At 41.7% G+C, this 16,046-nt stretch overlaps 1 protein-coding gene across 1 annotated transcript in view; it reads right to left on the bottom strand.

Annotated features, from left to right (window-relative positions):
* The window catches only part of LOC147722739 (uncharacterized), a 331,420-nt gene that overhangs the window by 280,132 nt on the left and 35,242 nt on the right, over window positions 1-16,046 (bottom strand). The window contains exons 4-5 of the mRNA XM_086967370.1: window positions 5,612-5,678; window positions 5,432-5,510 (exon numbers count right to left, since the gene is read on the bottom strand). Coding sequence (XP_086823496.1) covers window positions 5,432-5,510; window positions 5,612-5,678 — 146 coding nt within the window. The remainder of the gene's footprint in view (window positions 1-5,431; window positions 5,511-5,611; window positions 5,679-16,046) is intronic.

Below are 16,046 nucleotides of genomic sequence, written 5' to 3'. Positions count from 1 at the left end.
GACAGAGTCAAATTTAAATCACTGGTTTTGGCCCATCGTGCTCTTCATGGGTGTAGACCTCTCTATCTGCAGAGACGTTTCTCTTTTTACATTCCTTCATGAGCCCTGCGATCCATGTCCCTACGCCTTGCCCAGGTTCCTCGCTTCAAGGAGGTCCAAATGTATGGAAGAGGTGGCCGACTGGATGTCGAAATATTGCTTCAAGTTAAACAGGAGTAAAACAGAGGTAATGGTTGTAGGCAAGGCACCAACCATATCGTCGTCAGTGTGGTTGGTGGCCTGAATCACTAGGCCAACTACCTACCCCGAAAGTAGAAGCAAAAAACCTTGGAATTTGGTTTGATTCCAAACTGGCATTCAACAGCCAGATTCAAAAGGTAGCGGGCAAGTGCTACGGGCCATGAAAGTCCTTAGGAAAGTCCTTGATCTTTTGCCACCTAATGCCAGGAAAACCATAGGACATGCCGTGATAACCTCCCATATGGACTACGGGAATCTACTATATCTTGGCGCTACAAAAAAAGAACTATCCAAACTACAGAGGGTGCAGAATGCGGCAGCTCAACTGGTACTTAGCCTCTCGAGAAGAGCTAACATGAAGAAAGCCCTGACAGTACTGCACTGGCTGCCAGTGGAAAAGAGAGTTGTGTTTAAGGCAATGTACAATTGTCACAGTATTCTTTCAGCGTATTCTATGAAAGAGAGACCCATGCTACCTTCAACCACTGCTAACTCCCAGGGTGGAGTTTAAGATATATGGGAAGGCACTGGTGACTGTAACGAGAATATTTAGAGCAAGAATGGGGGCCCGATCCTTCAGTTACCTCACAGCAAAAACGTAAAGCACCCTACCGATGGTCCTAAGAACAGAACCATGCGAAAGTAGATTCCACAAGACCCGGCTGGTCGTAAAAACATAATATAGGTAATATCTAGGCTAGTCTGTGGAACTCGGTGGGCCATGCAGATAGCTGTCACATCAGTGCCTTTCTCAGCACGGGGACACACCTGTGGTGTAACCATGTGCTCTATAAAAAAAAAAAAAAAATATCAGAGGCTAGGGGGTAGTTCCTTTGCTGTGAAAGCTGCTGCTGCTAATTACAATGCCCTTCTTCTAGCCCTGCGTATCATTCAAGACCCAGTAACTTTTAAAAAGGAATTTAAAAACATATTTTTTTGCCTGATTGTCATTTTCCATACCCCACTACGCATTGCGCTGGGACAATCATGAGTATATGTGCGTGTTACAAATTTATGTAACATTAGCTTACCCATCGCGCGTTGCTGCGATCTCAGAAGAAAGGACATTTAAGGAAACTTGTTATGATAACATTTAATTTACATTGTGTCATTTTTATTGAAACTTATTCATTTTAATATGGATAACATTTTAAAGTGTTGTTTTAATTCTGTTGAGTGCTTGTGGGTACACAGTATTTTTTGTTTTTCCGTCTGGTGCGTACACGAATAAATCAGAAGGTTTTCCGACGCGTGAGCTGGCCACATACAGTTGCCATGTGAGAAGCACGTATTCTCCAAATCTAGTCCACACACTTGCAGCAATTGTCCTTGTGCTTTGTTGATGGTCATTTCAAAAGCAAGTTGTACCTGAAACTGTAAACTTTCAGTATTGGAAAGATTATGAGGGCCCTGGGGGCCGGGGGAGAGATATTTAACACATTTTTCTTTTTTTTTTTGCCAGAAACCTTCGCAGGAGTGTACTCAACAACTTTTAACAATTTTAAATTTTTTTGCCAGTGTTAGGGTTCGAATAGTCTGTCCTTTCAACACATACCACGTATTCAACTTAAATGTAGATCAGACAGGTCAAGATGGCATTGTGTGAAGGTAAACTGTGTGGCTTCTCGGGCATTTTGTTACTTCATTCTCGCAAGGAGAATGAGGTCATGATATTTTATCTGCTGAGTGCCCTCACTAATGAGGTAACCAAACATCCCTAGAGTGAGGTATATTGCTACAGACATGCATATTTATAATGCCTAATTACATTGTGCTTTGACATAATAACAAAGTGTGTGACGTGTATTGTAAAAACAAGTGACCAAAAATCATTCAAACATTTGAATTTCTTTAATTATCCAGAGGTACTGACCAATTTTCAAACTGTATGCAATGTACAGAAAGGTCCATTGTGAGAGATTATTACATTTGTATATTTGGAAAAGATCTACCCGCCAGTGCTTGATTAGTTAAAAAAAAAGAGTATGGACTTCAAGTTATTCTTAAGAGTGAACCTCTAGAGCTGCCAAGTGCTGGGGTTGCCGAATACGGAAGCTGTCTTGCTTTGCGTACTTCATCTACTATCATACACTGCATGTCCCTTAATCTCACTTTTACAGTTTTTTGCATCCTTCCTTTTACTCTCTTTTTTGTGCTTTGTTATTATTCTCTTACTCATTATTTTCCCTTTCCTGACTCTCTCTCTCTTGCTCTAGCTTAAAGTTTGATACAAAATCATATAAATTAAGCCTAAGTCATCCACCCACAATCAACAACACAAATTAAGCAGTGCTACCTGTAGTGCAGTTGCCTGTTTAAATGTGAGTATACTGAACACTTGCACCAGTGTATGAATCCTATTGAAGTTACATTGCAAGGAGTACATATCTAAGGCATCAAACTGGGTGCACTAAGGCCCACATTTACTAACACTTTGTGCCGCCCTTGCATCCATTTTTTGACACAAACCTGATGCAAAGTGTTACAGTGAGATATATTGTCCAACACAAACCAGAATTTTCAAGGGAACGTATCCTAAAGTAATTCAAAATTGCGCTATGTGCTACTTTGCGCTACTTTGCATCACGTATGGCTGTTCAAATGCAACCACCCAAGGGTTTTGATGCAAATTCCTATCTACTGACATTCATAGACAGGGATTTTCGTCAAAAATGTAAGCCTCCTTGGAACTCTCCTGGAACCCCTGAATTTATGAGAGACTCTTTAGCACTGCCACTGAAAAGAGCAGGAATTACCCGGTGGGAGAGTTACTGGAACTTGGTGAACTAAAACTATGGGACGAGTTAGTGGAAATGACAAACAATGGAATATCTAGGTTTAAATTCTACCAGTTGGCGAGCTGGGCTAAAGAGCAAGCGTCATGGCCAGACTACGTTGAGTCTCTAGACCACGAACTATATAAAGTCTCTGGGAAGAAAGAAGTCTCAAAGTGGTACTGGCATTTGGTGGAAAAGATGGAAACAGAAAACGACACTCCGGTTCTAAAGTGGAAGAAGTTCTTTCCAGCTGAAGATTTGCAAGAAGCAGGGCAAGTATCCTGCACTTTTTTATTGCACATTATAATTTCTACACCTCTTAGGAAAAATCATTTGTTTACTTTGCACAGATCTTACTGGACCCTCGAAAGGCTATCAAAAATTAATTCCCAGGTGACCAAGAATTGTCCAAGATGTGGAGAGAGGGAGGCCAATGATATTCATATGTTTCATTTGTGTCATCATTTAGACATATATTGGTGTGAAATTGGTAAGATTACTGGTGAAAGTCTAAAAGCGCCTTTTAAGGTAAGAACTTTTAATATTATTTTTGGCATATTAGATATCAATGAATGTAATACTATCCTTACGAGGAACCAGAAACACCTTTTGTTCACACTTATATTAATTGCCAGATGTGAGATCTCTATAAATTGGGTTCTTCCCTCTCTTCCTAAGGTAGAAGATTGGGTTAGGTTAGTAGATACATTTCGGAACTTAGATAGTCTCAGAGGGGAAAGCAAACGTACAAAGTATTGGGGTCTATGGGGCACTTATAGAGGGTAGGACAGGAAGGGATGTCCAATGATTTAAATAAATGTGATCAAGAGCCACATGTGGTTTGTAGGGACTGGGACAGCAATGGATAAACCCATACAAAGATGGTAATCTGATGGCATCAAGACCTGGTCTCCTAACTCTTCCTAAGGGCCCATGGCAAGAGGCGACCCTGTTGTTTTTCACAACAAGATCGCACAAATGAGGACAAATTAAAAAAAAGTAAGCCTCCTTGAGGCAGGCAAAACTTGGAGAAGAATTTTTATTTTCCTCTATTTTTCAAACTTTGCATGTATGCTGCATATTACGGCAAACATTCAAGTAGGAAAGGTATTGAAGGAAGAGTCTACTTCCAGCATGAAGTTATGCTTTAAAGAAGGCAAACAACGTTGCACTGTGGCCCAACAATGTGTGGATTGACATATTGGTGGGCACAAGTGTCCAGCATGGGGGGAATGTGCCTTATCTAAATATTATGTAACATCTTTTATTTTGACACAATGCAGCTTTGGTTATTGCTCTGGCTTGAGCTAAAAATCAGTAAATCTGAGCCATAGTGTTTCAGGAGATTCACACAAGTTTCCTCATCAACACATTTGTCAAGCACTTGTCAAGTCAAAGGCTCTATTCGGCTCAATGCCAGTGGCTTATCAAGGGGGGTTGTGGGGGGTGGTCCACCCCGGGTGGAATGAGTTTTGGGGGCGGCGGCTTCCCCCCTTACTTACGGCCATTCCAGGTGGCAAACAAAAGGACTACCAGCACCAGAACCCCCCTTCTCTTACATTCGGCCACAGCGGGCAGCGAACTGAGTGACCTCCATTGGCACCAAAAGTGCTAGCTACGCCACAGCTCAGCGCCCCCAACTTTTCATCCCAACAGTTTGTGACATCACAGTGGGAATCCAGTCTCATACCGACTGTTCAGTTGCAGAATAACCTCCCAGATAACTCATTTCACTGCCACAGACATTCCTACTTCATCCATGAACTGATGCTTTATAAGATTTTCTTGGGGTCCGAGTCTATTGAATGCAGTCATGTGATGTTGGTTTCTGATTGCAGCTTTGTGCCACAGTATGCTGTGTAGGCTTCTAGTTTCAATTTAGGTTTAGCAGTGAACTTTGCACATACGTTTGCAAAATAATTTAAATAGAAGAGAAATCAGAAATCGATCCACAGAACTGTCTATAGATCAAGGTACTAATCAATTACAATTTTAACTTACAGTTTGAATAAAAAGAATAACAGATAGCCCTTTATGTATATATGATCGAAATGTAAAGGAACATGGGATCGCCCATGAATCTTTTCGACATACGTGGAACCTGGAGCACAGGGTGCAGAGATTGTAACATCACAAAGACACAGGACAAAATCCATAACATGTGAGAGGTGTAGACGTGTGTTTTTTGCATCAAAGCACCAGATTCCATGCAGTTTACATCTCTACTGAGAATAAAGCACAATAGGGACAGGAGCAAATGGTACAGGGAGTACCAGGCAATATGCATGGCTTTGTATTATTATTTTGTTGTATAATGTAATTCTCTCTGTAAAATATGCATCACCATTTGCCACTTTTCACATTCTGAATATCTAAAAATACATCTGTTGTAAGTTACCCTTTCATATACTTACAAATGAGATAATGTGCGTGAAAGCAGGCGGCTGTCTGATTCAAATTTCACCTTATCCGTAAATATTGCTGATGTTGGGGCTGTATAGGAAAAGAGATATCATGATGCATGCAGAACTGTTCAAACAATGAAAGGCAAATAATTTACATAAATACTGTAGCTGACATCAACCTTTTTTTACCTTCAACGTTGTGCATGCCTTGCTTTTCCTGGAAATTGTTGTCTTTCTCATCACATTTTACACTGCCCTGTAAAATATGACACAGAAGACATATATTACATATTTGTGTTTACCCAAGCATTACTTCAATTTTATACATTGATTGGAAGCTTTATCCACGCATTAGTGGCAATTGTATTCGTTGGTTGGAAGCCTGACAGGAGCAAGCTATCTAAATCCATGTGCCTTCAGCAGTTCCTTTCACAAAGCCCTGCAGCGTTTTAGTCAGCAGTACTCTATACCTACATTAATATAACTTAAAAACACAAAGTGTTTGATCTGTGTTTTTTTTTACTGAGGGTATATGTGGTGCATTTGTGCTTTGCTCTGCTTTGATGTCCCAATAGGATGTAGATTTGGGCAGAATGATAATTCTGCAAATGCATAATAGTTGGCACAAGAATTCCACTAGCGCAAATAGCAAGCGTGTCCCTTCTTCAGGCTCTCAAGTGAGAGAACAGATTATCCTTTTTGGGGGCGATTGCCCTATTTTCAGATAATTTTATATAATCATTTTTGTAGGCACGACCTAGAGGGTGTTTAAATAAATATACGGGATGGCCTCACACACAACCTCGGTAATTGCACACATAAAGGATAATCTGCTCTCCCACTGAAGAGCCCGAGGAAGGGACACACTTGCTAACTGTGTTAGTTATACGTAGTAGGAACAGTGCACACGTGTATCCCCATAGCTCTTTTTGCCTTCCCAGTGCTTAATTTGAGCTGATGTTTTCACTTAATCATCATCAAAGGCGCTTATCATGAGCACCAGTTAATTCATTTACATGGAGATTAAGGAATGTGTCCAGAATCACAGGATTTTGAGCAGACTCTGATACTCAAACCTTGTTCAGCAGCTACAAAGTCATCAGGTCTGTCCATTACGCCATATTCTCACCCCACTTTCACTCCCCACTAGTAGGTGGTTCTGTTTTAGGTGATGCTAACAGGAGGTGGTGCAAGTTTCCTCCTGTTGAGAGCCCTGGCACTTATTTTTATACAAATGAACCACTGCTCCTTCCCCCACCCCTCATTTGAAAAGGGCAGTGTGTGCTTGCTCACATGAAATAAACAGCATAAGTCAAGTCAAGTCAAGTCAAAAATGTGTATAGCGCGCTACATACCCAGAGGGTCTCAAGGCGCTTGAAGAAGGGTGGGGAGTTATTTGTCGAAAATCCATGTTTTGAGTTGCTTTCTGAATGCTAGGTGGTTCTGAGTGAGACGAAGGTGAGTGGGAAGTGAGTTCCAAGTTTTAGCTGCTAGGTAGGAGAAGGATCTACCTCCCATGGTGGTTTTGTTGATGCGAGGTACAGTGGCAAGGGCTTGGTTGGAGGATCGTAGTTGGCGTGAAGGGGTGTAGAAAGATAGTCGTGAGTTGAGGCATTCGGGTCCGATTTCGTAGAGTGCTTTGTGTGCGTGGGTTAGGAGCCGGAAAGTGATCCTCTTATTGACGGGGAGCCAGTGGAGGTTTATCAGGTGATCAGAGATGTGCTCTTGACGCGGGATGTCTAATATGAGCCTGGCTGAGGCGTTCTGGATACGTTGTAGTTTCTTCTGGAGTTTTGCGGTGGTGCCGGCGTAGAGGGTGTTTCCGTAGTCCAGTCGGCTCATGACCAGAGCGTGGGTGACTGTTTTTCTGGTTTCCGTGGGGATCCAGCGGAAAGTTTTTTTGAGCATGCGAAGAATGTTGAAGCAAGATGAAGAAACGGCGTTGACTTGTCTGTTCATCAAGAGTGAGGAATCCAGGATGACGCCCAGGTTCCGTGCGTGGTCCGTCGGGATGGGTGCTTTTCCAAGGGCCTCTGGCCACCAAGAGTCGTCCCAGGCGGAGGGGGAGGTACCTAGGATGAGGACTTCTGTTTTGTCTGAGTTCAGTTTCAGTCGGCTGTGCTTCATCCATTCGGCTACTTCTTTCATCCCTTCGTGAAGGTTGGTTTTGGCAACACCTGATACCTGCAAAAACAGAACAGTTCCACCCAGCTAATTAAGGCTAAGGCTACCCTGGACTAGGTCGATCTCCTCCATTGAGACCTATTTATCAGCTTCAGCCCGCAATGCAGCAAGGAGATTGGTACCTCTTAATTAGCAGGAAGTGCCCTTCTCATCAATGAAAAGAATGATACTGCCTCCTAATCCTGCTCAAGTACAGATGTCTATGACATAGTTCTCCAAAGGATCACTTTATACCATGCAAAACCATAACTGACCATCCCACATGGAAACCTCAAGATCCAAGAAACTCTCGGTCTCTTTCAGAGTACAGTAAGGATCCAGACAGAAAGAAAAAACTACCCTGCTGAATTTTCTTCTAAAGTGAGGTCCTAGGCCAGAATCCTCACAGATAAACAGAGCAACCGACCAACGAATCAGAGCCAAATCATCACTCTTTTCATGAAATGTATACTTTTTTTATTTTATAGATAGGTCATTTATTTAATTCTTGATTCATCATAGAAAATTGTTTTTTAGATATGTGAACACATAATATGAAATATTCAGAGAATTCATACACTTAGGTTTCAGATATAAAATTTACAAAAACATACATCCTTTTAAAATAGTTACAATTTACATACACAAATACGACCGTGTCCCACACACACCGTATCACTCTCACTCACATTACCACATATTCAGTGAGGGTATCATACTACCAATCTTTCATACATCAATTTATGGTACATGAACACCATCAACTGAATAACAGATGGTCCATTATTCAAACGCCAGGGCAGACAAGAATATCAAAGAGTAGGGTTGAAGATGGAGTAACCAATCCTTCTGCCAACGGCGATTCACGCCTAAGTAAGGATCCATCCTCTCAACCTTAATCTTGAGAAGAAAATGGCAGCAAGGGAGCTCGGCAGGTACAATGTATCAGCCTGACCTCTGTGAGGAACACTGGGAGGTTGCAAATAACTGAGATGAATGCCTGCTGTATTGTACTTCTAATTAACTTACCTTCCAAATGATAAGGGTGTAGGTGAGAAACTTTCAATGTAGCCACCAGGGGTGGAGGTAGAGGCAGCCCCAGAGGCACAGTGCTGGTGACTGGACTGGCCTGTAGAGCAGGATAGTATCCTAGCCCAGATGCCACATAATGGCCCACCGCCTCTCTGCACTTATGGGGGAAAGATCCTTTTAGCCTTTGACGTCTTTCTGGCCCAAAAGAGCACTGTAGAGTAGGTGTCAGGCAAAAAGGAGTTTGGAAGAATCTGCTTCCACCACAGAGGATCTTCAGGCAGGCAAAGGTGAGACCAAACGTATGGGTCATGATAGACTTGTTTCTGGCCGAAAGCTTGTCATGGGTCATGGGGATGGTGTCAGAAGGGCAGAGGAACTGGGCTTCAAGCTTGGTCAAGAGTGAGTAGACAATCTGGGGCGAGGTGGACAAAAGAGCAAGGAAAACAGCATTCTGTGCAGATCAAAAGGAAATTACTCTGAGTGGTCGAAAAGAATCCACAGAACAGGAACAGGCTTCTACAAACAAAAGGGCATATATTTACAAGGGAATTGGGCCAGCAGAGCATCACCTTTTTTGACATTCCAGTGTCCAGTGTCCAGTGCCCTGCACCATATTTACAAAGTGACAACAAGTCACTGTATGTGGCTTAAGCCCCTTTGTAAATATGGTACCAAGGGGCATTCAATGGGTGCTGCTGTAGGTGTTCCACTACACACCCATTGCTTGTTTACGCTGCCCCAGATTTGGAAGGAGGTGTAACTCTGAGGCAGCACCTAAAGCTAACGCTATGCAATGGTAGGCATTATAATCGCTCAACGAGGAGGAATATTTTTATTTCTCCTCATTTTCTATGAGTGCTGCATTTTGTAGCACACATAGAAAGAGCACAATGTCATTAATGATTGTTTATGTGCAGGAATGTATAATTACAATGGAAATTGCCCCTTTCTGCACATAAACAATAATTAAATAATGAGGATTTGCTACTTCTTTGTGTGCTGCAGAATGCAGCACAGATAAAAGTAACAAATTGCTATTATTGATTGTTTATGTGCAGAAAGGGACACCTTCCGGCACAAAAGAATAATTCCCTTGAACTATGGCACAAAGGTGTCTGCATTGGTGCTAGGCAGGTATTGTTAGTGCCAGCATTATGGAAAACAGAGAAGTGTGTCTTGTTGTAAATAAGGGGCATCATTGCATTTTGTAAATTGCGAAGCATGGAGCTGCAAAGTGTGCTACAGCTCCACTGATGGATGTGGCTGTTTTTGCAGGTTATCCCCTTCTGCCTTTTCCCTCCTATTTTTCTGACCCTCTTTTTGTTGGTTTTAGGACTTTGGATACTTTACCACTGCTAATCACTGCTAAAGTGCATATGCTCTATTTGTTTATTGTAATCATAATTGGATATCAATGATTGGCTTATTTGATTTACTGGTAAGTCCGTAGTAAAGAGGACGGTGTGTGCAGAGGCCCTGCAAATCAAATGCTACTAGTGGGCATGCAGCCCACTAGTTTTGCCACCCTCCTGAGTAGCCCTGTAATCTTTTCTCAGGCCTGCCATTGTTATGTCTGTGAGTGTAATTTTAAAGCGCCATATCAACCTGGCAAGTGCACCTACTTTCCAGGCCCTAACCTTCCCTCTTACTGCATGTAAGGCACCCCAAGGTAGGCCATGGTACCCCCATGGAATAAAGAGAAACAAGGGTACCCCAATATGTGAATCTGGGGTGGTATAACATTTAGGAAAAGAATGGTCCTTGTGTGGTCCTTGTGTGGCCAAAAGATCCATTAGAAAGTGACCCTGTGGGAGGCACTATGGTTAGAATTAAAGGTATAGGTTAATATTTATAGGGAGCGGTAAGTAATGTACAGGGACATGTATGTAAGTTTATGACTGTTATTTATTTGCAAAATAATAGTATTCAGGTGCTCACACAGGTAAGTGAAAATAAGCGTGAAATGAAAAGTGAGGGTGATTTAAAAACAAAGACATTGTATTGACAACAATATTGGGAACTCCTCAAAGGGTCACTTTCTTTTAGACCTTTGGCCAGATCACAACCATTGTTTTCCTAAACATAGTACATGGGCAGGGTGCAGTGTGAAAGGTTTGACATGTACTGGTGTGTTTTACATGTCCTGATAGTGAAATACTGCCAATTTCATTTGTTACTATTGCAAGGACTAGCTATCCATAGGCTATCATTGGAGCGGCCTTATTACATTTCACAAGTGTAACCTTCAACTGGGAACAGCTAGAGATTTGGAGTTTGGGCTCTCTGAGCTCAGGATTTATTAACACCTCTTTTAGTGAAGGTGGTTTTAAATTGTGTGTTTGAAAACACCAAATTTAGAAAGTGAAAATGTTTCTTGATTAACCATCCTGTGCCTCTGCCTGCAAGTAGAATCAACGTCTGGTTTAGAGTGAGAGGGCCCTGTTTGTGTATTCACTGTAGACAGTCACACTGAGGGAGTTGAGGTGTACCCTGCCTTGCCTCTCAAGATGCTGTCTCCACCCCCAAGGAGTGTGTCTGGAGCCAAGACCGGGCAGGACAAGAACTTGTGCACTACAAAGACAATCCTTTGAAGAATGCCTACTTCAAAGGCTATAAGGGGTTTAAGTATGGGACCTAAAGCCCAAGACTTTTAGAACACTTCGGGAACTGAAGACTCTGTCAAGAAGAAGAGCTAAAGAACTGTCAGGAAGAGTACTGGCCCTTTGCTGTCTATGTTGCTTTGCTGAATTGGTCTGAAGTTGTTGCTTCTATCTGTGGGCAGGAATGGCTTGTGTGTACTTGTCTCCTGTTGGAAGTTTCAGGGCCATCAATGATTTCATATTCAGCATCCCTGAAATCGTTTGCTGGAAGTTCTGACCTGCCTTGCAGTGCAAATTCCAGTTCTGGGCTCTTGGAGGTTGTTCCTGCTACAAAGATCTGCATGAAACCATCAAGCTTGACGCATCGTCCTTCCATTGCCTGTTTTTCTGATGCAGCACTGACGTGTGTGAGAAACCCGCACCTCTGCAATGCGGCCAAGCAATTTGATGCAGCACTTGTCAGCGGCTAAATAAACCACAACAGCCCAAGTGCAGCACACCATGTCTCCGAAGTCCAAGACCACCTCACTGACTCTGACGCAAGCTCTGCTGTGCAGCTGAAAGAATCGAAGCATCGTGGAACAGCAACTGAAGAAATCAAAGCAGCGCCAGTTTGTTGCTTCAGCATCGACCTCCAGTTCATCGAGATTTCCAATCATCACTCCTGTGCACCACATTTTTCCGAGGCATCGCCTGCAGACTAGAACCATCTTGGAATCAATGCATCACCTCCCCCTAGCGTCCAGAATTGACGCAACACTTCTCCTTCATGCAGCAGAACTGACGCATCGCCTTCCCTAGGACTCAGGAACCGATGCATTGCTCTGTTTCCACCACTTCCCTCCTCTGAGGCTGTTTGTCTTGTAGATTTTGACGCATTTGAGGTAGTTTGTGTAAAATCCCCGCATCTATAAAGATCTTTGGACAGATTTGCTAGAAACCTTTTAAAATTCATATTTTGATTTGTGTCAACATTGCATTTTTTTCGTTTTGATCTTGTTTAGTTTTGATAAAGATACTTTTTTCCCAATGCTAAAAAAACAAAAATGAAAGAAGATAATGCTCCCAATATGAATACAGAATCAGAAGAAGACAAAAATTAGGGTTGGGGGTAAAACTACTTTTTTCTTGTGTTATGAGATGATATTACCCCTAACATTCAAATCACAGAAATAAATTCTCTATCCAGATTCCAGGATCTCCAAGCTGACACATGTAGAAAATTGAGTCTCCCTCTTTTTCCATTTGGAGAGATTACGAATACAGACCCCCGGGTTTAGCAAAAAACACTAACTTGAAATTGTGCGAACATCTAGAGAAGGCTAAGGCACATTGGACAATACTAGAAGAAAGTTGAGAGGCTCACAACTAATCATAGACCTTCCTAATAAAAAAATGTGTTATAAAACTGTTAGATAATAATAACAAATTTCCTAAAATTAGCAGGGATGTCAAAAAAATCAAAGCACACACTACCCAAGACACAGAAAGTAGAGGATATCTTCCTAAACAAAAGCATCCACACGTTACCTTAATCTTTATTTAATTTTTTTTGCATTCTTTTTTGGGAGAAAATATATTCAAGTCAAATAAATAAAACTTTAGGAGGCCAATATCTACAATAAAAGCACAAAAAACACACACAAGAAATAAATACTAACATTTGTCAATACATGGTAAAAGGACAGACCAATATTTCAACAATTGCTCATACAGATCACTAAACCATCTAAACTATTGGCATAGGCTGTATTTAACAATCTGAGGGTATTAACTCAGGAGACAGGAAGACTTAATTTTGATGGAACTTTAAAGTGCATTATTAAAAAATACATGGTTTTTATAAAGGAAAGGCCACTGATATAATAAGATACCGTTTCTGAAACGAGCACAGTGCATGAAAAGGGAGAGATAAATGTATATATTCCATCTCACTTAAGCTTTGAACATTTTGATTCGTTATCTTAAAGCACCTGATAAAAAAGTAGCAACACCAAACCAGTGCAGGCTTCACTTATGCAAATTGTAGCACTTTAAAAGTGATCAAATATATTTTTCAATAGATCACTATAGAATTCGCAAATAAAAAGAAAATGTAAAAGATAGTGTTCCGAAAAATCATGACAAGAATAAGGCTTTGGGGCATCCGGCTTGCAAAAGCCCTTAGGGACAGATAGGCACCAGTGGATATAATAAAAAATCAACCTAATTAAAAGAAAACGATGGTTTGGGTATTAATACAGGTCCAATAGGATTGTGCTAAGGTCCCTGGGCTCAATATTAGGTATTGCCTTACCATGGGCTTTGTAAGTTCCCTATTTTCCCTTTCTGTCATCCTCCTGGCAAGAAATAATGATTTTATGTCTGTGAACTCGTTGGGATGCATCTGTCTATGGTTTATAAACAACCGTGGGCTCCTTAGGTTTGTCAATTGCTTTGAGATGAGCCCAGCCAATTTTGTAGGATAAAATATTTCCATAAAGGTGTCGGTACAAACTTCAATTAAAACAACCAAGGACGGGGTGAGAGATAAATAAGATAACAAAATTCAATGTAAGACAGAGCTATTAAAATGTAAGTTGTACATCATACAGTACTCATCGAATTACTGGCTCGAATGGCAATTTTCAAGAATGGCCCTACAGAAATAATTAACTTGTCATTGCCCAGGTCACAAAGTGCACTAAATACATTCCTAAAATCTATTATAAAAAGTCTCTTGAAACCAGGGCATAAGAAAAGCACTGTGAACATCATATAAAATCCACGAAAAAAAATGAAGTAAGGATTGACCTGATCTCCCTTCACATGGGCAGGGAGAAGAGTCAGGGTTAACTTGAAAACCCAGGGAGAAGCATCCTGAGTACTTAACAGTACTAGCTCTTGAGAGCCATATGATCAAAAGAAGTTGCTTAGAATTGCTCTAAATAATTGTCTTCTTAAAAAAAGGATTAATCTATGGCATTCTGTGAATATTGTAATTCCAGTGTAAATATATGAATGTATGATGTCTGCGGTTGTATGAGATGTGGAGATTGTGGAGAAGTGTGGCTCAATGATTAGAGCGGCAGACCCTGATGCAGATGTCTAACCCGGGACCAGGGTTCAATTCCCTGCCTCGGCGGGTCTTGAGATATATGAAGGGGTCCCAGACCAAACACACAACAAATACTAAATTTTCACCTAATTATTTGGATAGAATCAACACAAAAATAATGGTGAACAGTGTTTTTATTATCACTGCACCAAAAAAACATACATTGGTTATGCATTCACTAGTATAGTACACAAAATTCAAGTGCGCCCACAGAGGAAGGGGGAAGGAGTGCAAGGGAAGGAGTGTATTTCAATTAGTTAACATCACTAATCAAAAAAATCATTGAGCACAAATCCACAACTGAAACCATCATTATCATTGATCCATATGTAGGAGATCAAGAAAAAACACATGTTAAACAGAACATATCACATGAGACAGAAACTCCCGTGACGATTATTATTATCAATCTTGGGTTAAGGAGTTCGTATGAGTAGATGATGGTCTACGTTTCGACCCAAAGGTGTAGGACAATGGATCCTTACTCGCGGGTCTTCATCAGGACGTGAGGGGGGGGGGGGTGAAGGAAGAAGTGGGGCTGTGTCCTAGGTATAAAAATGGAGATATACGCTCGTTACTTGAAATGGTCTCAAAAGAGTCCCGACACAATTAAATTAAAAGGGCCCGAAGGCCAGTTGAATCAAGATATTAAAGTTTCAAAAAGGAATTAAAAAAGGAGGTTAGATGAACTGAGGACGGAACAATACATGGTTAGGTTACCTGACAAGGCAGGTAGAAAGGCCACAGGCCCGCTGGGCGTGTTGCGTCTCCAGGCGGGGCCCAGTCCCGGTTACTATTAGTGGTGTCTGAAAAGACATAATGAAAAGAATGGTACTGTAGCACCAAACACAAAAAGTAACCCGTTTTTGGGCTGATGGAGGGTAGTGACATCAAAAGCCTACCTTATTAATAATAAGGTGTAGATCACCCGGTCTTGATGTCAAGGCAGGATATGTTCATTATGTTCGTATTTCTCAAAAACCCCAGGCGTTCGTCTGAAAAACACCGATTGAAAAACCAAGTATAAAGCAAAAGGCGTGGGATAAGATTGTGAAAGGTGTCTCGCACGCATTGCCAAAGTGCAAAAACTCACCCGAAAGGGGATTGCGAAACACTCTCATGGAAGGAGCAGTCACAGCGCGTCTCCTTGAAAGTAGTTGAAACCTCCGTGGCCTGTGCGTCCCAATAGTGGATCAGGCACATCCGACCGCCATCTGGAGAAACGAATTCCAGAAAGGGTATCAGGGGAAAAAAAGGACGATTCGACTCTAATCGGAAGGGGGTATACACGCGGCTACTTTCAAAAGACTCACCCGTGGTCGGTCAGAGCGGAGCCAGCGTCAGCGCGTGTCTACCTGGAACCAGGAAGTGTTACCTTGGTAACCAGGATCGATTTAGTAACCTCCTCAAAGAAAGACTCAGACGCGTTGCTGGGTTATAGGGTTGCATCCTTGTGGAGGAAAGACTGACACAAGAGGTGTATTAGAAAGGGAGGTTGAAACCCCATTGCTAATCGTATCTGTATACCAAAAAATGACGGTATTACTTATATTAAACAAATATAGCGAGTTGATGCATAGTGGGTCGCCCTGCAGGCATTGTGGTCACAGACGCTTCCATGGGTGGCCCCAGATAAAACAGTTGGACATAGAAAAAGGGTTGTGAATTCCAGTTGAAGGGCAAAAAAGCGCGAACCTGCCAAACATGGCGGTCTGGCGCACATTATCCCAAA

The sequence above is a fragment of the Lissotriton vulgaris genome, chromosome 4_1 (genome assembly GCF_964263255.1).
Source record: "Lissotriton vulgaris chromosome 4_1, aLisVul1.2, whole genome shotgun sequence".
Lineage (NCBI taxonomy): Eukaryota > Metazoa > Chordata > Amphibia > Caudata > Salamandridae > Lissotriton > Lissotriton vulgaris.
Note: the sequence above shows the minus strand (reverse complement) of the source record. Positions and strands in the feature narration are given on the sequence as shown.